The sequence below is a fragment of the Mixophyes fleayi genome, chromosome 3, assembly GCF_038048845.1.
Source record: "Mixophyes fleayi isolate aMixFle1 chromosome 3, aMixFle1.hap1, whole genome shotgun sequence".
Lineage (NCBI taxonomy): Eukaryota > Metazoa > Chordata > Amphibia > Anura > Limnodynastidae > Mixophyes > Mixophyes fleayi.
The window spans coordinates 185,943,385-185,971,211 of record NC_134404.1 but is presented as its reverse complement, the minus strand read 5'-3'; the positions used below and the strand labels follow the sequence as shown (position 1 = coordinate 185,971,211).

The 27,827-nt window shown below is 39.4% G+C and overlaps 2 protein-coding genes across 3 annotated transcripts in view; one reads left to right on the top strand and one right to left on the bottom strand.

Annotated features, from left to right (window-relative positions):
- Positions 1 to 14,480, bottom strand: part of SOBP (sine oculis binding protein homolog) — a 177,807-nt gene extending 163,327 nt beyond the window's left edge. Inside the window, exon 1 of one of the 2 annotated variants that reach the window (XM_075202869.1) lies at positions 14,028 to 14,480. In XM_075202869.1, coding sequence (XP_075058970.1) covers positions 14,028 to 14,123 — 96 coding nt within the window. In that variant the 5' untranslated portion in view covers positions 14,124 to 14,480. The remainder of the gene's footprint in view (positions 1 to 14,027) is intronic. The other variant, XM_075202870.1, reaches the window with a different exon arrangement.
- PDSS2 (decaprenyl diphosphate synthase subunit 2) overlaps positions 1 to 27,827 on the top strand; it is a 306,498-nt gene that overhangs the window by 34,783 nt on the left and 243,888 nt on the right. The window lies entirely within an intron of this gene.

Below are 27,827 nucleotides of genomic sequence, written 5' to 3'. Positions count from 1 at the left end.
GGGGGCGAGTAGAATATTACTCTGCATTGTAATTATGGTGCCCTACTAATGAATGATGAATGATTTAATTCGCAAAAGGGTTTCATAAGTGTCCCTCATAGCAGCACATTCACTCCTTTGGGTTTCAGTATCTATATGCTGATGACATTCCTGACTGCCTGTCTTCTCTTTCATCTCATCTTGCTGCTTCGAACTCAACATGGATAAAACTGAACTTGTAGTTTTTACTACTTCTACATTGGTCCCCAGTCACTGTGTATAATGTACCACCAGTTTACCAAGATTACTGCTTAGGGGCAAGTTTGCAATTTTCTCCCTCATTCACGCCCTACATTTATGGTCTTGCAACTACCAGCCATGTTCAGTTTAAACACATCTCATATCCATCTCTTCTTCACTCATGACATCATTAAAATTCTGGAGCCTGCTCTAATCATATCCTGGGTAGACTATTGCAATACCTTCCTCTAGTCTACTACTAAACAGATTGGCCCCACTCCAATCTGTTAATAAGTTCTGCAGCTTGACTTATGCGCTTTCCTCCCATTCCTTCAGTGCTACTGCTCTCTGCCAGTCTATTCACTGGCTGCCTATTACAAACAGGATACAGTTCTAAATTGTAGTCTTAAACTACAAAGCCCTCAGCAATTTCGCACCTTCTTAATTTCCCCCCTCATCTCCAGATACCCTCTGTGTATAACTTCTGCTCTGTGTATTATGTCCTTCCCCCTTCACCTCTGATTACCTCTTCTGACTCCTTCCTTAAGATGTTGCATATTCTGCACCTATTGTCTGGAACCCTCTACCTCATGCCACCAAGCACTCACAGCCCAAGCCTTTAAACACCTAAGTCACATAGATGTTCTACCTGGCACTTACTAATAATGACAGCTGCTGAAGTTGTCTCACAGCGATGCTCTCTGGGAACTTAGATCCTCCAGCGTGGATCTCATCCACATAGGTAGGATGAAAAAGAGCCAGGGCACTCAGAGACTTCAGAAAAGGATGTATATACCCATATTTATTCAACAAAGTACAATAATTTAAAAGTAACCTTGTTCTTCACATTTATTGCACCTGCAGAAGGAAGTAATTCCGGATCTGTTGTGCTTTTCTGTTACTTTCGGCTATGCCTTAAGCACTTTATAAATTGCTAAGGTTAATAAATATGCAGAATACCACCCGAACATATCATTTCTATTGGCTAGATTTACTAAACTGCGGGTTTGAAAAAGTGGAGATGTAGCCTATAGCAACCAATCAGATTCTAGCTGTCATTTATTTAGTGCATTCTACAAAATGATAGCTAGAATATGATTGGTTGCCTTAGGCAACATCTCCACTTTTTCAAACCCGCAGCTTAGTAAATATACCCCTATGTCTTGTGAGAAAACTAAATCCAGTTTTTACAGATAACGAAATATTTCAATGCATCATTATACCTATCTCACAAAAGTGAGAATTACCCATGTGGTTTTATCCTCAAGTGACTCAATGCAATTTGTGACCCCACAAAGGCACTGATACAGTGTAAGGTTTGTACTCCCTGTGACTAAAGTGGACTTTCCCAGAAATATGGCATCAAGCGGTGAGCAAAATCTGAGGGGGATGTGACTTATTCATTTACTGTCTGGGCAAACAGATGTACAATGAATGAAAAACATATGAAAAATATTTTCGCTGTTTGGTTTTTAATTTGATAATTTGCGCTAAGAATTCAGTAATTCCAAATGATCTACCTATGCTCTGCTTTACTAATGCTTTGATTTATAATGATTAGTATATACATATGATAAGCATGGTAGACTAATTTCTATTATCCATAATTTATGTTACTTAAATAAAATCATGTACATCTACCACACAATTTGTACATATGTAAATTATTAATTCAGATAAACGAACACGTCAATGAAGGATCGAACATTCTTCTCTATTGGAACTGACAGAATGTATTCCACAAGCGTGCTTTTAAGCGATACATGACCTCATGAGGAAAGTATTTTTCTGAAAAGCCTGTGTTTAAAGTATAACCTGTCAGCCTCAATAAAAGGCAATCACTTACAATCAAAGTGCTCATTCATTTTGCAATTTCAAGTGAACTGACACTACTCTAGTCGCCATGCACTTGTTTTATAAAATGCAATGAGTGATGCCGTATGTAACTGCTTAAAGTCATCAGAATTGAATTATTATTAATTCTTTAGCTGACCCAGGGCATTTTGCACTGTGGGACTCTAACTACTAGGGCACATGCTGGCATTCAGTGGCTGGTAGAGTATTATGTTAGAGTAGTATTATAGAACAACAAGAGGAAAGGCAGAGAATGTGATTTACAAACCACAAAAGAGGAAAAGTGCGGAAAATGCTCTTTTGCAATGTCACACGGCCACATCAGTGTTTTACAGGGAAGTACAGGGATTTGCAGGACAAGTTAGTTCATAGTTGCCAAAATTTTCAGCTTGTGTCCCGGGAGGTCCGGGGGGCAGGTGGGGCTCAGAGAATCACGCCATTAGCCCCGCCCCCAAAGCTGCCACCACCCTTTTGACCAATAAATTAGGGGGCGGGGCCACAACGACGCGTCCATGGCGCCAATAAGCCCCGCCCACTCCATTTACTTTTCCACAGGCGGTCAGGAATCGGGAGAATTGCCCTCTCTCCCGGGAGACTGACCCAGATTCCGGAAGTCTCCCGGATACTCCGGGAGAGTTGGCAAGTATGAGTTAACTGTGTAAAAAGGGGTGCAAAAGTCTTCACCACCCAATGACAAGAGTGGTGCAAGCACTTAGAATCTTACTAAGTGTGGCTTAGGTGCACAAGCCTGTCTATTTTTGTACTGAATTGAAGAAATTAAATTTTCTTAAGCAAAACAGGATATTTAATTAGATAAAGGGTGTGTTTATACGGGCGTTCTCTGCTGTGCAGGGGGCATAGTCTTTTCCTTCCAGTTAAAGGACCTGAAAGCACATTTATAGCCACAGAATGTAATAAAAACACACAAAAGTAACATATAATAAATACAGTACTAATGCCCCTGACTCTCAATTAATTTCAGGCCTAAATGAAGCCAACCTGAACAGTACCTTAGAAGAAAAATGAAATAGAGACAAGGAATCAAGGATGTGGTCCTAAAGTGGACTTTGATATGATGTTTTACTCTTTGTGTCCTGAAGCACCTGTCAGTCCACAAAACTAGGTGCAGATTGATTTTACTGTGTTCTGACATTTGTGAAGTGGGTGTGCACTTGTGCACATGAAAGAGCATTGTGTGTGTGTGTAGATTTGCCGCTGGTAAATGACTCTATAGATTGCCTACCTCTAAAGTATAGGATGTCTGATTTTTATAAAAAAAAATTCTCTAGAAAGAAAAAGTAATAAACCAAGCTCTGTTTGCTACATCTGGGAAGGGTTCACAACATACTTACCAAGTTTTTAATCGGAAGTCAGGTGGAAAGAGCAGGGGGGCATGGTACAGCAAATCTTGTCATTTTGGCCCTGTTCCCTGCAAAGTATTGACGCAATAATGATGTTTCGTCACGGGGGCCAAATGACGCAATTAACTGCAAATCACATCCTAGAGGCTCCCGTCTCGCCAACTTCCCTTGGAAGTAAGACCTTCTCTCCCAGGGGTCCGAAATACGGGAGGGTGGGCAAGTATGGTTCACAATGTACGAATGGCTGTATCTTGTTCAGTTTAATTGCAAATAAAGCTCACTGTTATTTTATGTGTGACATCGCCAATCTTTCACAATAAACCATGCACAGTATCATAAAGATATAGCAAGTCACCAGGAATTTCTCCAGGGCATGTAGCTATATAAGGAATCAGTACAATGTGTGGGTGGTGCTTTACATCATTTCATAAATAAAATATATATATTTGTAATTGTGTAACACATAGATAATATAGTTTTAAGGGGCATTATATTGGTGTGGGTACTCATTTCTGTATTCTCATATGTCTTACATTTGCACTCCCCTCTTACACACATATTGGTTAATATGCATTCTTCTCATGTCAGAATTAATTGGCAATGACAAAGTAAAATTCTACACGCTATTCATAGAGGAAACCTGCTTTGGTCTGGTAGATATTTTAAGCTAGGGCACAAAAAAAATGACATTTCAGCAAGATGGTGACACACAGCTCAAGGCAAAAGCTACATTGTCACTTCAATCATTATTAGATCAAACAAGAAGGTACAAAATAGTAATTTAGAATTTGGCAACAATTACCATCTTGTATTAGTTTTTACATTTTGCTGCCTGAGACATTCATATCTGTCTATCTTTTTATTAGCAGGAGGCTACACTAGCAATTTATACAAAATTGTATAATTAATCGCATAAGACAAATCACATGATGTACAACTGGACCCATATGGAAAGAGATACACAGTCAAATAAATTAACATATGTAACAGTATCAAAGTATTCATTGGTTACAGATCATGCTTTTTGTCTCCTACGATTAGTCACCCAAAATCTCTTCTGTAGAGTTTGACGCATTTTTTTAGCCCCCGAATGTATGTATAAAATTTCTGTTGCAAATAGTGCAGACTTAGGAGTAGATTCAGCAAAAGGGAAATGACAGGATTTGCCCATAGCAACCCTCAGATTTTAGCTAGCATTTATCTAGAAAATAATAGCTACATTCTGATTGCTCGCTACAGCCAACACCTCCACATTTCCTTTCTGATAAATCTACCCTTACAGGTGTATGTTGAGTCACACATATCTCAAGATACATCCATCTCAAAACACAGAAGTATTTTTACATCAGGGTGTAAATGTACCAAGCTGAGAGTTTTCCGGCGGGTTCGAAAAGTGGAGATGTTGCCTATAGCAACCAATCAGATTTTAGCTGTCATTTTGTAGAATTCTCAGCTTTATACATTTCCTCCAGGTGTACGTCAGGCAAACAACTGCGTATACTTACACCAAATCATAGCTCAGAGATGAGTACACAATATAATGCAAAGAAGTGTCCTATATTAGTTCTAAAGAAAAAGAAAATCACATTTTCCAAATAAAATGTGATTCATTACAAACATCCCTACATCCTTGTGTAACATCTTCTAAATCCAATTGTGACAAAATCACTGGTTTAGTATATTTCAACTAGGTTGCTAACCTACTTGTTTTAAAACACCTGGGGGTATATTTACTAAACTGCGGGTTTGAAAAAGTGGAGATGTTGCCTATAGCAACCAATTAGATTCTAGCTGTCATTTTATAGAATCTACGAGATAAATGATAACTAGAATCAGATTGGTTGCTATAGGCAACATCTTCACTTTTTCAAACCTGCAGTTTAGTAAATATACCCACAGGAGCTCAATCGGTCTCTCACTGCCTGGGGACATGGGCTGCAGAGTCTCTGTGAGAGAAAGCCTGATATCTGCCTGTAAGTTACTCTGCTAAAACTTATTTTTCTTTGGTCTTAGTTTGTTAGTCAGGAGTGATCAGTGTTTAGTTAGAGCCGGGTGGCATGGTGTTTTTTTTCAAGTTTTCTTTTGTTTTTCTTGCTGAAAAAAATGGCTGAGGTCAGTTGCACTAAACCTTTGGACTTGTGTAAAAACTTTCGGATGCTATAAACACTATCTAACCCAGGAGATGGTACAGGGCCTCCTACCTGGTGACCCGGTCACAACTTGGTGGAGAAAAAGCTTTTTCGAAAATGAAAGTAAAGAAGTGATATGCTGCAGACACTGTTTACAGTGTGATACAGATCCTGGGTAACATCTGCTACAAAGTTGCAGAAAAACTCATGAAACATGGAGGACATGGTTAAGGCCTTGCTGCAGGTTACAGCGACTCAGCAGGAAGCCATTAGGATGCAGCGGCCATCAAGGAAAGCATCAAGACAGTGTAACCTTGACTGAGGTAATACAACAGCTGACAGCAGTGGCTAAAAGTGTGTCCTCTAGTCCAGCATCTAGCACCAGTACCATACGAGCTAGTGATTTTCTGCAAGAAATGACTATGGCTGGTGACGTTGAGGCCTTTGAAAGCACCGCGGAGCATGAGGACTGGCTCAAAGAATAGTGGGTTGACCTGTTGGCACTTTTTCTGGCTGGAGAGCCTCAAAAAGCCTATTTTTATATGGAAGTTACACTGTCGGTTCGAACGCAACAGGTACACCGAAGGGTTTACTCCATGGACAAGCCACCTCGCTATCAAATGCATGACCTCATCCACCTGAACAAGAAGTGGTTACAGCCCGAGACATTAATAGGTCCACAGATGGTGGAAAGAAACATCATGGACTGGTATCTAAGGTCTCTAACTGTGGTTTTGTGCAAGTGAGTGAACCATGGAGACCCTCAGACTGCTCACAAGTTGGTTGAGAAGGTGGAGAGGTATCTCAAGCAGAGGAACTGTTGGTTGCACCGCAATACTGATAGTTCCCCTCCTCGTATCACATCACAGCAGGATATCAGGATACCCGTGCCATCTACCCCAGGAGATGGTACCAGGCACTCTACCCAGTCACACAATATAAATCTTTGTTCTGCAGGATCCCAACTGGCCAATAAGAAATGCAAACAGGCGGTTGCAACTTAACATTATATAGCCGCATAATATAACATAATATAGCTGCATAATATAACATTATATAGCTGCATAATATAACATAATATAGCTGCATAATATAACATAATATAGTCGCAATGCTAATGATTGAAGTACTAGAGCTGCAGGGGTCAATACGCAAACAGCCCATCAGAAGCATCTACATAGTGCTGCTATTATCATCATCATGTCATATCTTTACACCAGTCCTCTGGCAATTGCAAAAAATATGTCTTGTAAGAAGCATATCTGAAAAGTATATTAAATATCCAAGGGGCGTGTCACACTTCAGTGTACAAGCCATTATTGTATACGACTAATGCTTACCCCATTCTGCCTTTCCAGGTGCAAGTTGAAGAAATGCACCAATTTATATAAGGACATATTTTGGTGTATATGCACAGTATGGAAATGCATTTCTTTGTACTACAAACATGGACAGACATCCAACTCTACATGAGGCCCTTAAAAGTTTTTTTCTCATGTAGGTTAAAAGTTTAAAATATAACTGCTATCCTAGCTAAGTATTTTCGTAATACGCTTTCCAACAAAATGTATATAGAACTTACCTGCAGCTCCTACCATCTTTAAAGGGGTCAGCCCCCTCTGCCACGTCACAAACCTGACGTTGAAATCTGACGTCAGAAAGTTGAAGGGGGCTGGCCTTAGAGAGGATACACCCCCCCCCCCCACTCCCTGAAAATGGCAGCTTCAGAACAGAAAGAAATGCTTTCAGCTAGGAGAGAGGCTATATTTGCAAAATATTTTTACTAAGTTATTCCATAAAATAAAAAAGTTGCAGTTGAAAAACACTTGGGGCTAGATTTACTAAGCTGCGGGTTTGAAAAAGTGGAGATGTTGCCTATAGCAACCAATCAGATTCTAGCTTTCATTTATTTAGTGCTTTCTACAAAATTACAGCTAGAATCTGATTGGTTGCTATAGGCAACATCCCCACTTTTTCAAACCCGCAGCTTAGTAAATCTAGCCCTTGGTGTGAGTACGCCTAATAGGGTTGGGTACGGTATTCCAGAGCTTGAAATACCGACACCCACTATAGCGAAGAAAAAACAACGATGACTGTAATAATGGCATAATTTAATTGTAGACTTACCATAATACAGACAGCGGAGATTTCCGAAAACAGTGGTATGCGACTGTGGTAATTTGGAAGATACTGTATGGCGGCGCTTGAATTTGACATTGTGCAAGCGTGTAACATTCAAATGTGTAAATTTAAAGCGGCAATAGTACCACCCACACTGTAACCCTAAGCCTTACATTAAAATGTCGTTTTAAATGTTGATGTCGCTTACTTGTGTGATGTGACATTCAAGCGCCAGCATCCAGTATCCTCAGAATTAGCAGCAGTGACATTTCAGTGTTTTCGGAGATCTGCGCTGTCTGTGTTAAGGTAAGTGTAGATTTAAATTATGTAGTTATTACAGTCATCGTGATTTTACTGTCACTATAGTGGGTGTCGGTATACCAAAAGCCGATAAACCGATTACCACCGGCCTAATAAGCGTTATATAAAAAAGCCTTGTGTTGTGTTTTCCAATATGCTACACAAAATGCTACCAGTTAGGGAGTGATCATCACTGAAGTTGCATCCTATTATCTTTTTATGTCTTTACTCTGTGCACACCAACACTGATTAACTGTGCCGTTGTGAGCCACAGTGCATTAGCATTAGCTGAGTGCTTTCCAGACTTCCTTCTGCCATGCTGTCCCTTTTACTGCAGCTGGCATGCTTGTCCAACTGTATATGAAGCCCTGCCTCAATTAAGAGTACCGTGGGGGATCACCCCCATTCCTGAACCACAGCCCCTATTACACACAACCTGCAAATGAATTTGCCCAGAGCACTTTGCAGGCTATGAACACAGTGTCTGTTGAATTAATACACTTCAGTGGGTTCAATGTGTCTTTCAGTAAGTAGTGTGAATCCCTAAAGTCGGAGGTGTACTGATAAATAATCACATAGTTTATGAATAGGGAACTGGGAATTTGCCTAATTTAAAACATATAAATATATATTATCATTTAATTTTCATAGATTTAAATAGATGACTGTTTCATTTCTCACGCTCCTGTCTATGTCCTTTGTGTTTTGTTTTTTTTAACTTCAATAGTATTTTTATTATTAATTTGTCAAAAATTATGGGGTACAGAAAGTAGAAAGGGATGGGGGGTAAGGAAAGGACACAAAAATAAAAGGGGGGAAGGGCTGAAGGGGTACATAGTGGGGGGGAACACATTAAACAATTCTGCTGTTAAACCATATTGAACACATGAGGGAGGGAACCCAATAGGTTCCCTTCCAATTCGTGAAAGTTACGCTGGTCGAATGGTCCGTCCTTTGTGTTTTAATGACTCTAACTATGATAAAAAATATTGCTGTGAAAATGGTTTATATAAATAATAATTAATCCTATTGTAAGCATTTATTGATATTGTTGAGATAAACAGCAATGTGCAGAAAACATTTGGAACTGTTTAAATATATATATTTATATATTTCTCCCTGCTTGCTGGTTGCTTGTGCATATATATCTAACTGCAGCTATGTAGTGACAAAGACATCCGTATATAAAGTCAATATGGGGAGTGTCTACGTGGCTCTTATCAGCACTAATTTTAGTAGATCTTTACCTAGAAATCTTGACTAGTGTTTTCATAATTATGTTTTTCAAACTACTGAATGATCAGTAAATATTATCCTATCTCTCTGTGGACCCACAAGTGCATCTCCTTGGAAAATACATTTTACACCACAATAATTGCAGACTTTGACCTCCTTTCCAAACACAACCTCAGAGAGACAGAACACAGAACTGAGCACTGCTACATAAACCGTATTGTGCCTTATAGTAGAGGTATATGTAAGTATACAGAAATGTTATTTACATAACAAATTAACCATGCCTAAATTACAGGACCAACAATGTTTTTGTATGGTGGCATACAAAGTGGTAACTGGGCTGCTATCAACTTTATATGTAACCAAGTAATTGGTTTGGCAACACATATCCCAGTCAATTTTCAACACGTAAAAATAATCACTTCCAATATTTTCATGAAAATGAGAATTAATTTGACTGAGCCATATGCCAGAGGTATAACCTCTGTTTCCCAGCTGCACAGCAATATAAGTGCGAACATGTAGAGAATCATTGTCAGTGCTTGGTTGTCAGTCTCTAGTATAAATCTGCATTAGTGCCTTGTGTGGCTAAAACACATAAGTCACATGGTTTACACATTGCAACCAAAATATGGAATTATACCCATCATTTAATCAGCAAGAAATAGAGTTAGAGAATAGGTTTTTTTATGTAGGATCATATCAACTATACATGATGAAGACCACAGTGACTATCCTCTTTATCACTGATGACTACAACTTATTTGACATGTTTGCTGTAACAAAGGCAAAAGAAAGTATGTTTACACCAAGCTATTGATATGGTGTTACTACTGCTATGTAATGCAACTGTACTGCTCTGTCACTGTATAAATGGATCTGAACAAAAGCAAATGACTGCAATATTTAGTTGATAACAATGGGATGTACTATCTTACCTTCCCTTTAGTGTCAGAACAGCCCTGTTTGGTAAAAAAAAAAAAAAAAAAAAGCATTCACAAATGACTCTGAGTCTGTGAAAGTCCATCCCATATCCTATATTACTAACATGGGATAATAAATAGAGAAGTGTTCTTTTAACGGCAAAGTATACTACAACACCTGATATTTGCACCTTCTTTATCTTTATACATCACACTATATAAATAGTAGACAATCTCCTACATAATGTTCTTTACTCTCAGCACATACAGTACAGTATGAGAGAGACTTAGAGAAACTTAAGTTAACGATGGCTGAGATTGTTAAACTGACGTGAGTATATGTTACTCACTTATCATTTCTCATTATACATATATATATATATATATATATATATATATATATATATATATATGCATTGATTCTTCTTGTTCTGCATTTTTAATATCCTATGCACATTGTTTAATGTGTCTTCTACAACATAAGTGTGCCACCAGTGTGTCCAGAATGAAAGTGGGGTCCCATAATCTGTATACGGGGGTCCCCTAAATGTCAGCTGTCAGCTATGCTATATATTCTATTAAGAAACCTCTCTCTTGGGGTCCCAGACCACACACTGACACTTGTGGTCCTAGCTAAAAAAAAAACAACAACACGGTTCAGTGCCACAGTTACACCACTCCTTAATGCAACAATGTACAACTTCAACTATAAATAACTACTGCAACCAATTTTATAAAAAAATAAACTATACATGCTATTGATTTCTACTAATTATTTGATTGCTACTAGAAGTATTAAGATGATGTGAGCGAGTAAGGTATGGTTGAGGAAGGGAAATTTGATAAAGGTCAGAGTAAGGTAAACAGTATTTTTTATGTTTCGCCATTGAAATGTAATATGTAGAAACTATGCAGAGTCGTGTACTTTGTGCACACATTGTTGTATTGTATCATATTTAAATTTGCTACAACTGTCATATACATTACACCAATGATAACACAACTGAAACATAATATCTGGCATTATAAAACAGCAACAAGTGTTAGCTTCCAACCCTGCTGAAAATTGCTATTACAGCTGCAAAACAGACAAACACTGTTTGGCACTGGGGGGAGTGCGCACTAACACTTTCTAACATTTAGAACTTGGATGACAAACTATGTATCTGATGGGATCACCACTGTGCATACTGCATATTTGCTCAGGTACTTGGATAATTCCTGACATATACCACAAGCATGGATGGCAAGCTACAATATTTCTTTCCCCTAAGTACCAAAAAATAGTGTGGGTAGCCCTGATTTTGCAAAAGCAAATGACTACATTATATAATTTGCTAGCTATTTTTCAGTGAGATCAGTGAAGGACAATTGTGTACTATACATTGCAGACTCCTACTACCACACAAAGCATATTGAGCTGAAAGCAGAATGCTTAGACTGTATCACACCCGTAATTTAACCCATTCTATGCCAATCGTCTGAAGGGTTAATGAAATGTAATGGTCTTTTTATTATTTAAAGGAGGTGGAAGGGGAATCAGACTGCACACCAGTTCTTTTTCTTATGTTAGCAGGGAAAGGCAATTCAATCCAATGTAGTTTGAAATCTGAGTAGGTCACTGTACACCATGATAAAATTCCCTAATCCCTGGGCCAAATTTCCCTGAGGAGGGCCTCCTCCTACCCCTTCACTTTCCAAGCTGACTTTTCCATTCCCACTCTCGTGTTTCCCTCTCCTTCATTTCTTTCATTTCCCCTACCTTAAAGCCTTGATACCCGATCTGTGGCCAGTACTCAAGTTTCAGTTTTTACAGCTTAGACCGTCTATTGCTGTATACATTCCTTTCTTTCTGCTCTGCAGTGATTACTTACCAGGGCTTATTTTACACTAGTCCAGATGAAAGCTGTTCAGATGAAGGGAAACATAGCCAGGCTGTTTGAACATTACAGATATGAAACTACACAAGAGCACATTGTGTCCTACTTGACATTTTGTAGCAAACTCATTTACCTTGTATCCAGTATGCTGATACTGTATTCTGGGACCCAGGAATAAAATACATCTGAGCATGTACAGATTGTGCCCACTAACCAGTGCAGGTCTCCTGCTCTGTACTGCAACTACTTACACTAAATTCTTTCATAATTACATAGGACAATTCATAAACACATCTTCTGTAAAGTTGAAGTAACTTAAACAATAAGAGATGTCATGAATCATACTAAAATTCACATAGAAAGTTATATAGTATTTCCTTTCATATTATTAGTTGTGTGTTTTCATCCCTCGATTGCTACTGTAGGTTGAGTACTCTATTGATCAGTAACAGTAGAGAACAGGAAAAAACTCTGAGCCACTGTAACGTTTAGTCCTTAATACTAAAGCATCAGTTAAAAATGGTGTAATTTCCCCCCTTACAATGTTGTTTTTGTTTCATCCCCACCAGTTCAGACAAACATCTGCTATGAAGAACAACTATCTCCCAAACCACTGAGAGCGCCTGCAGCCAAAATAAACAAAACAAACCCAGAGGATCCAGCACAGTCAGCCTTTATATCCAGCCAGGATAACATTTCACATGTTTTGATTAAAATTAGCTAATTTGTAATTCTAGAACCTATGTTAAAAGCTGCAATCCATATAGATCACATTAAGCTATGGCTTAAAGCAGCCAATGACAATGTGATAGATTTAGGCAGCCCTAGAAGGGGCGTGTAGGGCTGTAATTAACCATTTCAATTATACATAACGTTCTGTATTGAGGAAAATAAAACAGACTACGCTCCTGTATCATTGTAAGCAATGCCTGTTTAGGACCTAAAAAAAAACTAAAAAAAAATGAAAGTCAAAAAGTTGCACATCTACAGTCCCAGATCAGGAATGAGGCATTAATACCATGTTTTACCTAAAACACAATAAGCCCACATAGCACTAAAGTTTACACATTGCGACCACAATATGGTAATATGTCATCTAAGCAGAGATATAAGAGCTATTACGCTGTTCATACATAAATAATGTACTGCTACCTTGCCAATTCATAAACTCTTTTAATTGTCTGTAATCACCACATTCGTGATGATAGTCCATTCTACTACTGTTAGTCCCCAATTTCAGGACTCTGAATATTATTTCTGATGACATATTAAGTTGTCTGCTTCACTTTCTGACTCCTTCCAGCATTTACTATAAACGCGTGCAAGGCTACGGTCTGTCAAACCATTCTACAAAGAATACAATGATCTCGGTTAATGATCTCGGTTATTCTCCAATGTAGCATCTGATGGACCAGATTGAGAGCAACCTCTGGAGCACATCTGGGTGACCAGCCATGGCTTAGCACGACTGCTGCACACAACATGGGGGTCTGTCACACAGATAAAACAGCATTCTAGCAGTGACAGAAACAACATTGTAATTACCAACAATACAAAAAGGCATCAGAAGTCGCTCTAGGGTTAAGCTCTAGGACAATCACACACACATTGGGGGTTTTGCAGAAAGAGAAGGATACAGTAGAAAGGAGCGGAGACCCGCTTACATTTCAAGGATGTATGGTGTATCTATAGGTGGGATTTAAAGTCACTACAACTGACAGCAAACACACATCCATCACTGCTGTCACTGGGGAAGCCACATCACATTACAGTAGCGCAAAGCCTCCTCAATGTGTCACAGTTAGAGAAAATCAGAGCTGGTCAATTCACAAGAGTTCAGCCTGTGAATCTGTCTCTGTATTCTGCCAGGAGGCGGGGCTGAGACATTCAATGCATCCTGTACGAAATGACAGGCACCACTACATTTTTCAATCATTTCAGGTTCATAGCAAAATGCACATGATGCTAGTAGCAATAAACCTTTCCCCAAAGCCAGCACCTTACCTTCATCTCCTCGTTGATCTCCCTCTTCACAGGGTGTGCAGGCTTCCTGCTCCTTTTATTTTCTGGTGGTCTCCCTTCTTTTTCCATTTCTGCCATTTTTTGTATAGTTTGTGATGCTGAAATGGCTGCTGAAATGAAAGTGACTTTGGAGGTTGGGGAGCAGGAGAGTGGAGTGGCTATTCCCCTCTATTTAGAGGTGAAAGACGTCAGGGATTGTGTGAGGAGGGAACTGTTCGGGGTGGGCTGGGGATGCCAGGCTGCTGGGCTGCTGTCAGGTCAGCCATCTTCTGCCTCTGTCTGCATTAGTCCCGAGCCTGCTGCTTGTTGCTTTGTGTGTAGGTGAGTGTGTAGTGCTGTCGGTCTGTGTGTATGTTTGTGTGACTGTACGTGAAAGAGAGGGAGGAGAGAGAGAGAAAGCTCCTTGTGTGGAACAGCAGAGGGGGTTAGTCCCTCCCAGACTGGGAGAGGAGGAGGAACTCCCAGCTGCCAAAATCTTATCCTCTGCCCCCTTACGCTCCAAGTGATCCAGAGGATGTGCTGTAAGTGTTAGATACATCTGGGCGATGTGGAGGGAGCATCCATTGCCAAGAACCCCCTTGCCCCCCATTAATATACTAGTATAGGCTTATTTTTACACGTCTGAAGTTAGCATCTTATGCTTGTTTCATTTTCTTATTCAGAAAACTGTATCTTTAACAGATTAAATCAAGATGGATCACTGATTTCCCATTAGATTAACATTAAGGCGAGTGAGTCCCTTACACACATTGCAATAGTATTTAGCGTGGCTCAGCATGGGTTATGGCATGAAATCAGGTGGCAAAGTCACCATAATTTATCATATTGAATAAATAGCTGCAGTTTTGAAAGGGTTAAATGCCATTGGGCCACAAATTTGACAGTGGGAATAAACACAGGGTGGTCAGTTACATATAAAACACTTGTCCTTTGTCTGGCCCAACAACATTTTGGGCATGAAATCAGATGGCAAAGTGGGCACAGGTGCAAATTGTAGGACTAACTGCTGCTCTCTCTTTCAGCTTGGTAAAAGGGACATGTAACCTGTTTGAGACAAAATATGAGATCTTTCTTATCGTTGAATCTGCCTCTAAATTGCAGTTCTGATTGACTTATGTCCAGGTCACTTTTCCTCACCTTTCTTCCATCACCCCATGGGTGGTTCACTCCTTTTTTTACGTCACACCTCATTCCTAGTGTTTCACTAAATATGAACCCTTTTGCTATAATAGTAACAAAAAGCATAGCTGCCCCCACTGACAGCTAAAGGTTTAATGATACATATGGGCTCCTGAAGTTTTTAAGCACCTGAATGCAGCATTTAAAATAACTGAGATTGCCTGTCACTGCTGTACAGGACAATATAATTTAAATATGAGAAAGAGAATGTATATGTAATAGAATTGACTCATGCATACACTCAATAGTTATAAACGTTGAAGGGACTATAAGTTAATATGCAGTGTGGTATAAAACAATTTAAATGGAGCATATAAAAATTCACAAAACATTTGTCCAAAAACAGGAATATCTATTTACAAACTTCCAAAATAATAATTTGAATAAGTTATAACTTAATTTTAACATTTATTTATCACACATAATGCAGTATGTACAAGTAGCCCTTGTTTGTCCTTTGTCTCCTGAAGGAACTTTTCCATATAATTTTTCTTTGTAAATGTGAATACAAATGGCTTCCGGCAATCTCCCCTCTCCAAAATTCATATCATTTTGGTTGATTGTGATGTAATATTCTGCATGGCTCTTCGCCATTGAAAGTAGAGATGGTTCTTTCACCCATTTCTGTTGATTAATCATATCCTTTAGTGTTGTAGGTTCCTAGGAAAAATAAATACTTTCTTTACATTTCAAATATGCACATCTTAAATATTTAGTACCCATGAATCCTAAACATCTGTTAGAAAGTTAAACAAAAATAAATGGCTATATTTAATAAAATTGGACAATTATTAGAATGTGAACACTATTTTAAGTTATTGACTATTGCTAGAACATAAAGAATGTGTTAGCAACCGCAGGTAATTGCTGTTTTCTTCTTGGCTTCTGCAGTGTTGTATACCTTAGGACAGAGGTGTCCAAACTCAGTCCTCAGGATTTCTTTAATCATGCACAGGTGAGTTAATCTATTTGTCTTGGTCAGTAATTATCCAGCTTGTTTCTACAGACAGAAATCAGAAAACATGACCTGTTGGTAGCCCTTGAGGACTGAGTTTGGACACCTCTGGCTTAGGATGTCAGCCTTAGTGTGATCACATGAACTCCTCTCGCCTGCAGCTTAATCTGACACCTGCCCTGATTGGGGACTGCTGCTTTAAATACTTGTCAGGTTCACTGAGCTATTGATTCAATGTGCTTATTCTGCTTTTTGTCTGATATACTGGTTTGACCTGACTGCGCCTGATTGCGTGTGATCCCAACTACGTATATGGCTGCCAGGACTGAACCTTTTGCCTAGTGTTTGACTCTGCCTATTTTCTGTGATACTACTTACCAGCCGCAGGATTGTGGTGCCCGCTATTTGCTCTATTGGATTTTCCTGTGTCAGCTGTGGTACTCATTTCAGATTTATAGCGCAACCATGCCTCAGAACTTCAAATTATCAAATTTGTGGCCCAATGGCATTTAACCCTTGCAAAACTACAGCTACTTATTCAAAATGCTAAAATATGGCGACTGTGCCCATTTTGCCACCTGATAAAAGTGCTAAATACTATTGCAATTTGTGTAAGGGGCCCCCTTTAATGTAAATCTAATGTGAAATCAGTGATCCAATTTCATATAAATCTTAAAAAATAGTTTTCTGAGTAAGAAGCTGGAACAAGAATAAGAAGTGAATAAAAAGCTAATTTCAACCTCATGTTATTTGTGAAGTCCTGTATGAACACATGGTTACAGACCTATTAAACTGATCACCGTACTGTACCTGTCATGTATTTGCCTAAGCAGTCCCCTTGCGGAGTGGTAGGAACACATGAGGACATGTGCTATACTGTGTATTGTATATTTCTCTCACCATGAGAGCCATATGTAATTAAGCCCATTCTAGGCACCAAGACAGATGGGTAAATACTTTTTATTTGTGCTAATGTGTCCCCACATTTTACAAGGTTATGGTATTTGTATTAAGATGTATGTGTCATAGAAGCAGTTTATAACGATCCATCAACCAGGATGCCTCGAATCTCTTCTATACCGATGTGGATCTGGTACCAGAAACGTGTGCCTGCTTTCTTCCACTTGCTTTCATAAAATTTGCAGAAATATATTTTAAAATATTTTTCAGGTCTGAGCATTGTTTTATCCCATCCTTATACAAAGACAAGAGTCACCTATCATGAGAGCAGAGCTGGCTGCCTCCCCCAGCTCTGTGTGACAGCTGGATATAGAGGAGGGAGTGAGGAGTAGACGTGCTGAGCATACCAAACTCTACGGTCACACTGCCACTGATGAGGCTGATGATAAGGCAAGGTCCTGGGTGATGCTTATTCCAGCCAGTAAGCACTGAGATGGAGGGGGTGAGAAGCGATGGGTCATATCCCTGTCACTATGGCAGCAGCAAAGCCACAGCAAGACAAACTGATACATTTAATAGATTTTATTTTAAAACAATGTCAATTAAAATATAGCAATTGTATTTATAACAATGATTAAATTCAGTACTATTATTCAATTGCTACAAGTGCTTTGTGATGATGAGCATATCACTATCATAAATTGTGATAAAATTCTATTATATAATTTATTAGAATGGCTTCTGAAATGTGGGGTATATTTTTACATATTGTTTTACATATTTCGGGTCTTTTTTATTACTATATGAAGAGAGGAAACATATTTATATGGAATGAATCAATATTAATAGATTAGTCAGATACAAATATTCAACTGTAATGAATTTGGTTTGTAAGTGAAAATTAATGAGGTGCTAAATGTAACTGATGTACTAATTTGTAGATCACATTCAGTTTTATTCAGGCCGGTTTTGCACCTTGGCAAAACAGTGCTGCAGTGTGGGGGGCACATTTAAAATGAGCTGGTAGATTTATTGTTGGAAGGGTGGGCACGTCCTAGCTAAACTCTAAATTGCAGTGTTAAAATAATGCTGCCCAGTATTTGTATGCTACATGAAAAGGCGGGCACTATGCATACAAAATAAATTGCATTTGCATCACTTTCATTGCAAAATGGTTTGGCCCAGGTGAAAATTTGCTAGATTTACTCCTAAATCTAAGTGAGGCATAAAGGGTGCAAATTTGTACCTGGACAAACCATTGTGCACTTCAAATGCAAATGTATTTTGTGCACAAAAGTACTGGGCAGCTTTAGTTTAACACTGCAATGTAGAGTTGGTTAGGGCACGTCCACGCCCTACTGCTAACCTGTCCACACATTTTAAATTTGCCACCCACCTGCTCTGCAACACGGTTGTGCCAAGTTATAAAATTGCACGTTTTGGAGCTCATGCAGAGTTGGAAGCAAATTGCATTTTCAGCATATAGTATGTTTTTTTTTACTACTACTTATGCCTACAAAGCTATAGTTAGGGCCATATGTAGACGCATCTTGCTCTTAGGGCTGCTTGTGGCCCCTTGCAATTGAAGAGGTGGAATTGGGGAAGAATGGGGCATGTTGAAGCAAATGTGACTTGTGTAGACTGAGATTCAGACACATGTGTCTGTCAGCGGGTGGGGAACTTACAGGTGCTCGACCACTAGTGTAAGTTACTAACCAATAGTGATGATGGTTGGCCTGGATGCGTCTGGCTCAATTTACCTGTTTAAATTGGGTTTTTTTCGGGGGAATACAAATTCTGTCCCTCTACATGAGGATTTTTAGCTGAATTCATCCTAACTCTAAATAATTACTGCATTGTTTACTTTCTTTAATCTGTTAATTTTAGCAAATAGTAATTGTGCACTAAAGTGCAGAATTATGTCATTTTAAGTTTGTCCCCTGCAGAGGATGTATTTTATTTAGAGGTTCTGTGAAACATACAATTTTGATAATGGTACCCAGGCTTTTGCATACAGTTGTATATGTCACAAATTATTTAATACACATTACAATGTATACCACAATCCATGCTTCTGTATATAAGGCACACAGTATATGCCTCACATAATGAGGTACAAACTGCAATGTATATGCCCTCTATATAATGAAAAGCCACAGCATATACACCACAGCCCACGCTGTACAAATAAGGTTTATGTCACATCCAAATATTAACCAAAGGTTCTTCCCATAGTACATGTAGTAGAACGCACGGGCTATATACCACAGTCCAGGCTGTACAAACAATCCATTAAGAAAAATACACACCATGTATAAAGAACAGTACATTCTGAACAAATGAGGGGCAGTTACCCAAGATCTAGCAAGAAGAGAGTTCCTGTTAAAAATAATTTGGAGGAACTGCAACTATAAATCTTCAGGGATGTCTGTTTTAAACCTCACATTTCAACATGAGTGGCTTAATAAGCCAATGTTCAGCATATCACTTTTGTAGTTATAAACTAAAAATCATCAAATTATTTTTACAAAGCATAACAGTTAAGTTTTACAAACGTAAAGATTAATAGTGCCTGTCATAAAGAAAAACTACTTGAACCCCTGTGATGTGATACAACTCATAATATATGCTGTATGTGCAGAACCAGGGAGTAACAAATAATGGTGAGTCAAGTGCCTTTGCCAAGCTAGCTCACATACAAAAGGGAGCATCAATGGCTGCATTAATAATATGCACAGTACTAGTAAAAAGTATAGACAAACATGCTTACTTCACCTCAATACCCCACTGCCGATTCCTCTTCTTCCTATGCAGTGATTCCTTGTCCTGTTACTTGTAGTGCTACACTACTGGCACAGATTGGCACACTTACTTATACCATGAGTGTTTTTTTTCCTAATTGGTCACTTGTGGTCAGTTAGAAGTGGCCCACACATGTTATATACAGCTGCTCTGAGTATTATACATTCATATTAATAATGCTAGACATATTCCGTTTTACTGCTGGTACGTATATTCCATCTACTAAGCATATTACTATAAATATTATTACTGTAGGGCGAATTGCTGTCCATTTTAATAATAATAATGGACATATCACTGGCCATATCGCTACTTCTGTGCAAATTATTGGACATTTAACTGTAAGTATAATTCATATATTGTTATATTACTACTACTGGACATATTACTGGTAATACTACTTATTTCTTGGCATATTACTGGCCATATTACTACTACTGGAAATATACAACTGCTGGGCATATTAATAACTTCTTACTACATATTATATTACTTTATTTGTGAGATCTTTGTATCTACCGGGTAACACACCGGAAGATGTATGGATGTGATACAAAAGAGTGGTTGTGCCATTGCAATGCACTGAGGTGTTTCACACTGTAGGCAAAATGCTGAAAGTACAGCTGAGGACACGAAGTGTAGGGGCTTGGTAAAGTGCAGCGGAGTACACAGAGATTGATGGCACTGCCTGGCAGTGTGTAGCGTCTACTGTGGAACACTGGAGAGTTGGCACTGTTTGAACAGTGCGTAGGTGCAATAAAATGCACGCATGTGTTGGCACTGTGCAATAAGGTGCATTGATGTGTTGTGTTGGCACTGTGCATAGCGTGCAAGAAGGTGCTTTGATGTGTTGTGTTGGCACTGTTTGGGAAGTGTGTAGCATGCAATAAGTTGCATGGATGTGTTGGCACTGTTGAACAGTGCATAACGTACAATAAAATACACAATGTGTTGGCACTGTTTGAGAAGCTCGTAGCGTGCAATAAATAAATTGATACAATGGAGTATATCGCAGTGACACTGTAGAACAGAGATAGACAGCAAGTGTATCGGAGTACACACATAGACACAGATGTCAATAGCTAGCAGGTGTATGGCACAATCAAATACACTTGTACAGAGTCTAAAAACCCCACAGGACTTGTCCAGGGATCTCTTCAAGAGGATATAGACTTTGCTCAGTGAGGACCCAGGTCGCGGCCCAGTGTAGTTGATTCCGTCTGTGAAAGCAGAAGAGTACTTTGCTGCTATGAGGACTCTGCCGAAAACACAGCATATGGAAATTTGGGTATGGGTGTGCTGCTGGCGGTGAAACTGGACACAGGAATTGAAAAAACACGAATAGCAGTCTCAATATAGTCCTCTGGTAAAGCCTATTTAGCAAGAATCAAGGCAATACATGAAGTGCCGCAATCCTCCTTTTCATATTACCATCTCAGGATGGTAACAGTAGAAGATATTAAAACAAATGTTTTATTTATTTAAAAAAAACACATTTTTTTTTCTAATCAAAATGCTTGCACAATTATTATTTATTTTTTACATTTCATATATTTAGCTTTTTTTTTGATAAGTGGAAGCACAAGCCAGTATTTCTGTTCCACTTCGCATGCGTGATCTGGCAAAGTCGGGTCACACATGCGCCAATGCACCAAGTCTGGCTGGTGAAGTAGTGGGACTTTTATTGCTGCCTGCAAGAATCATGGGCAATTGAGTATCAGCTCAGCTGTCCGGCAGTATTTTAATAATAAATTGCTGTGATAACTGATTTTCTATCACTGTTTATGGCATAGTAATGGAGGTTTATACGTTAGTGTCCCCTGTGTATCGTATCCATTGATTTCTGTCAGATTATTTTGTACTTCTCCTCTATACTTCTCATTTAACTGTTTATTTAAGTCTTTAAATCTTTTTTTAAATCTGCTTTTTAGTTATTTTTTATCTCTCCCTAATTTAATCCCTTTAAAATATCAGCTTGTTCTCTGATCATTTATTCAGTTTCTGACTTCCTTTGCTTGCTACTTTCTCAGTCAATCAATCTCTTTATATTACCTCTTTATGTTCTAATATTCTCCATTCCATCTCTCCTTCCCCTCTCCCCCCATCTCTCTCCACCTTTTCTTACATTTTAAGAATATTCAACTTCAGGCTAAGTGAGATTTTCCATCCCTCTCCTCTATTGAATTTACTTTTAACAGTCTTTTCATCACTTTGCCTTCCTTAGTCTGTACGGTTTCCCCCTTCTTTTCTCAACAGTGATCTCTACAGTATGTAATAGCATAAGAGGTGCATGTGACAGGTTTAGGACATGGTGTCCGGTATATCGGCCATGTACTGCATGAATGTTTAACCTTTGTTCACACCATTGTGACAAAGAAAATGACTTACCACGTGTCAGAGAGTCTTCGCTCACAGTTTGTGGGTTCAGGGGTGTTGCTGTGATGAGCCATTTAGATGGGCAAAACAGAGAACCTGTTCTGATCACCTTTATCGAGGGAAGGTGCAGGGTGTCAGACTCAGGGGAGGAAGACCTGGGTTTGACACCTGTCAATCAGTATGGGGAGGACAGGCAAATTTTAGCCTGGGGTCAAGACTCGACTCAGCAGCTTATTCCGAACATTTTAAAGGAAAAAAAATGCCCCCCTGACCCCAGGCCAGCTTGCCCCTGGGAGGAGCTTAGAGTTTAAAGGTGTTGTGTTTCAAGCTGACTGATCTATTAGAGAGGTGATCTGTTAGATAAATGCTTGGGATTGCCAAGGGAACATTGGATGTGTACTTAAATGTTAATTGACCATCTTGGCAGTAAAGCAGAAGATGGTTTCATAAGAAATACGTTATGAACGTCATATGGGAGTTGTCAGCGTCACATATAATAAGGAACATTCTCTGTTGCTCCCTTATCTAAAACAGTCCATTAGCTTTTACAACAGTCCAAAGCAGATCTGAAAGGATGGCATCACTGGCCTGGTTGCAGCCCCACTGTTGCTTTGAGAAGGGCCCTGGAACAGGGGAGGGCTGGGCTGGGGGGCATGTACCCACTGGCCAGTCCCATAATGGGCTACCTTGGGCTGGATCACTGAGCCACCTGAATTTTTTCCTTTAAAATGTTCCTAATAGGCTGCAGAGTCAAATCTTGTCCCCCGGGCTTCATCTTGCCAGCCCTCCCCTGTCCTGGAACAACAACAGATTTGTGACATTTTAGCTGATCTGCTTTGCCAGCACCACTCTGTCTGGCATATTGTCTGGCAAACTGAGTCCCAGTCCAATTTTCCACCTACTTTTCAGCCGATGTGTTTTCAAGGAGAAGCTGGACTTTTAGGATATCCCCTCAGTTTATCTGCCCATGGATTTCACACATCACTGGTCCCAGACTTACCATGAGTCCTAGGTTTCACAGGCTGTAACTTGTCCACTTTAGGAGTCTGTCTGTAATTTCCCAGTCTCCAGCACACAGCAGTCTCTTCAGTAGTCTGTAGTCTCTCCAGCACTCTGCAGTATCTCCAGTATGAGTGGAACTACAATAACCAGCTTTTTCCAGTCAAGGCTTTTTGCCTAGACTTATAATTATCTTAACCATTTAACATCACTAGTCTTTTCCTACACATGTTTCTGCTTCACACCCAAATTTAATGAATATAGCAAGAGGTATCTCATTTGGGTTTACACTTAACCCATTCAGGTTTCACTTGACCCATTCCTAACTTCAACAAAAGCATTTTTAACAACACTATTTACAGTATTGGCATAGTTTAAAGTTTAAACCCTAGACTCCGCATCCACGTTTTTACCGTCCCCATAAAAAAAACATTTGTTCCTGTTTTACTGAAACAAACAGTGCTATTTAGATTTTGCACTCATCATCTCCTGTTTGCACACATCTGAGTGGGAAGCTGTAACCCCATAGCATCCCACTTTTAATACCACATGTAGAACAGTTCCCCAGTAATGGCTCCCAAAATGATCTCTGATTTCACTTATATCAATTAAAATAAATACAATCCACTTGTTTGACAATCCACTATGACGATCCCTTCTCCATCACTGACCCCTTTACAAACATTTTCCAGCTACTCCTGGATCGATCGCCCTGCCCCATAACAGATTTTTGTTTTTAGACTGCAGCTCTCAGACCTTTCAGCTCTATACTGAGTAACATCTCTTGCATACAAGCACTGCTTGATAAATAACACACCTGTACTGTCTCATGGACATACACAGCCAAATATTTTTCCTGCAACCCGACATGCATTATCATGTATATTTAGAAGATAAGCCTCTCACTTTTTTACATGGGCCATATTACAACTTGACAATCACTACTTCTGGACACATATTTTTGGATTTTACTTATGGTGGACCTCTTTTTATTTGCAATATTACTATAATTGATTAAAATGGATGGCCAAGAAATATTGCTACTTCTGGGCATATAACTATTATGCATATTGCTCTCCTTAGTACTATTCTTGGACACAAATCAGCCAGAATTACTTTTTGGCATATACATGGCCATATTACTACAGCTGTGTATATATACATATTGTGCAAATTACATGTCATTTTACTTTTACTGGGCATATTACCACAATTAATGGGCACAAGACTGGACATATCACTGGCTATATTATTGGCCCATTACTGACCATATCATTTTTATTGGTCAACTGGCCATAATATTAGTAATAAGTACTACTCTGGGTGTATTATTGCAGCTGATCTCATTCAAGCCTCTATTAGTATTGACGCCATATTGCTGTGGATATTACAACTGCTGAGCATATTATATTTTATTTTTACTACTACAGGGTATATCAGTGGGTACATTAATACTACTGGGCACAATTTTGGCCATATTACTACAGTTGGATATATTACAGGCCATAGTTTAACTGCTTGGCAAACTTTACCATATTATAGTGTCACGGCAATAAGGTTTCTGGGATCTGTCTTGGGACCCTTGGGACTAGCTGTGACAGGAATGTAGTGGAAACTGGGAGGCCGGATGAATGTCTTGCTCATAGAGCTTGCTCTAATCAGGTATACTGGATGTTAGGAAGAGGAATGCTGGACTAGACTCTGCACTGAAATAAATGACTGGAATCTGGACCTGATGGACTGGAACCTGGACATGGGAGAGACAGGAATAGATTGGTGGGAGGAGGATCCACACAGAAGGTAACATCTGGAATCTGTACATGAGCAGATAGAATGAAGGTGAATCCACACGAGGAATAAATAGCCAAAGTCTATTTCAGCAGGCAGAATAAAGCTGAAATCACACAAAGGGTTAAATGGTTAAAGTTTGTATCACAGCAAGCAGCGTTAAGCTGAATTCACACAAAGGGTTAATGGTTTGAAGTCCATATAACAGCAACAGGATGAATCTGAATTCACTCAGAGGGTTAATGGCTGAAATCTGTATACAGCAGGCGGGATAAAGCAGCAAACAGGATGAAGCTGAATTCACACGATGGGTTAATGGTGAGATCTGTATACAGCAGGCAGAATGAAGTAGCAAACAAACAGCAACTGTGCTAATCTGGAACCAGGAACTAGGAAAGTTGTGCACTGGCAATTAGCTGAGTGTAGGAGGAGACTCTTATAGTCTGCAGAGGAAACTAATTTGTGGATGAAATCAGGGGGTAAATGTATGAAGCTCCGGGTTCTTCAACACCCGCGAGTTCGGCGTCTTCAGCGCTTAAATTTAAAGCGGTGCTGCCTTGTAAAGGGAAACCCTTTACACATATACCACACTTAATCCCACTTATTTTGCATATATCAATAGACCCATAACAATTTAATAATAGACTATACCATATGCTAGCTTAAGATAGGAGCCCCACCAGAGAGCTATAGACATACCAACATAACCAGTCTCTAAGCAATAAACAAGAGCTATAAACCCCCAATTACATTTATCCCCAAGACCCACAACACTTAATAATAGCTAAAAGATGCAATCATCTTAATATAGGAGCTGTAAACACAGAGCTATAAACATTATCACTAACACCCAAAAAATTTCAGAGCTATAAACCAGAGCTATTAGCAATTAGCGGCAAACAAAACTACACTCAATATACACCACAACAGAGCTATAGACATAAAGCAAAAGAGCTATAACATTTAAAACTGCAATAAAAGCTATAATCACCTGCTGAAATCACCAGCACTCAAGTATATTGTCTGTACCGCTTCTATTGCATATCTCCACCCACCCCCTCCCTATCTCCCCCTCCCACATCCCTCTTTTATCCACTTATAGGCATCCCAGAAACAACGATACAAGAGACCACATCCACAGGAATCGGAACGCCTGGATTATTACTGGACTGGCATCGCTGGGTGTACCTCTCTTCGGCTATGGGGTCAACGTACTTACGGGCGTAATGCTACTTAGACAATAGCCCCTCACACTTTCTTCAAGCTCCAAGGTTTCCAAATTTTCTTTTAGCCCTGAATTGAATAGAATAATTGGCTGGACCGATTGTGCTACTAACTTCTCCTTCATCCCCAATATCATTACCTGAACCAGCCTCTGTCACCTGTCAATAATCAAAAGAATTGACCGTCCTGAAAAGAGAATGTGATGAGAGAAACACAGAACAGGAAAACTATAACTTCATGCTGGACAACTGTCTTAGCCTTTGGCTCAGGTGCTACTAACTGCATTCGAGGCCTCCCAGAACAGATTCATGAGTGCACTTGGACCCTTCTCTGAGTGTTGGCCCCTCTGCAATGGGTGAAATGGGCACCAGTGTGTCTCTGCTACCCTTGAAGTCGTGATGCTGGTAGCCTACACCTGGTACCTGTCTGTCAAATAACCTGAGCCTAGGAAATTACTGTTCCACAACTTACACTCCCGGTCCAATATCCTGACAGTTAGTGTAACTTTCAGGAAACAGTGTTTTGAATGTTCTCGGTTGCTATCTCATTGTTTACCTTCCCTCTCAAAATCTAAACTAGTCTCTCAGTTACAAACTCATCCCAAAAGGGGTCAAGAACATTTCAAAAGTCAACACGTTAAGAGGCAGACCAGGAGTGATCTTGATAGTGGGGAGGACTAGTGGCCAAAGCTATCAGCCCCTTCAATCAAGTTTCAACCTTCATTCTATTCAATTTGTTCTAACTAATACCGTTACTTTATGTTCACACTGGTTTGTGGCTAATCAAGAGTATGTGATTTGTTACCACTATTCATACATTATACATTTATTATCAATAACGTGAATACCCCTATCACCTATTATAACTCTAGGGCTATCACATTGAATAACAAAAGCTTTGAGTATGACATAGCAATACATTAGTCACATTTCAATATACCTTTACCTAGACATATTTTATCAGTACACCCGTGTATACTTGAGAATCCTGCAAGGTGGTAATTGGAGGACGTGGATTTGTTTTACCTGGAGAAAAACCCATCTGCAGGAGGGATATGGGATGGCTCTATTGGTATCATCTTCCTGACATTCTCAATCAAGACAGGACGTTGCCGTCCTACTAGCTTGAGAAGAAACGTCTAGTGCACCCCAATATGCTCTTACCAGCTTGCGCATACCTTCTGTACCCATCTGAGCCAGACCATGTGCTACCTCCGCTAGTACTGGAAGATACACTCTGGGAGCTACTGGTCTACCTTGTCCATCTCTCCAGGGTCCGCCAGACTCCTCACCACATCCCTTCACCTTCCAGACAGTTTATTCTGCAGGTAACACAAATCTTCATATATTAACCAATATGTGTATGCGTGCATGTGTGTGTGTGTGTTCACATTTTAAAACAAAACAATACAACGAAAAACATAACAAAACATAGATTTGTCAGCTGTCACATAAAACCCTGCTGTTTATTTGACAGTCATGTTCTGTCTGGTGTGACAGCCATGTATAGTTGTGTGTGAAAGTGTGGACTTTACTAGCAGCTACTTCAGTTGGTAACTG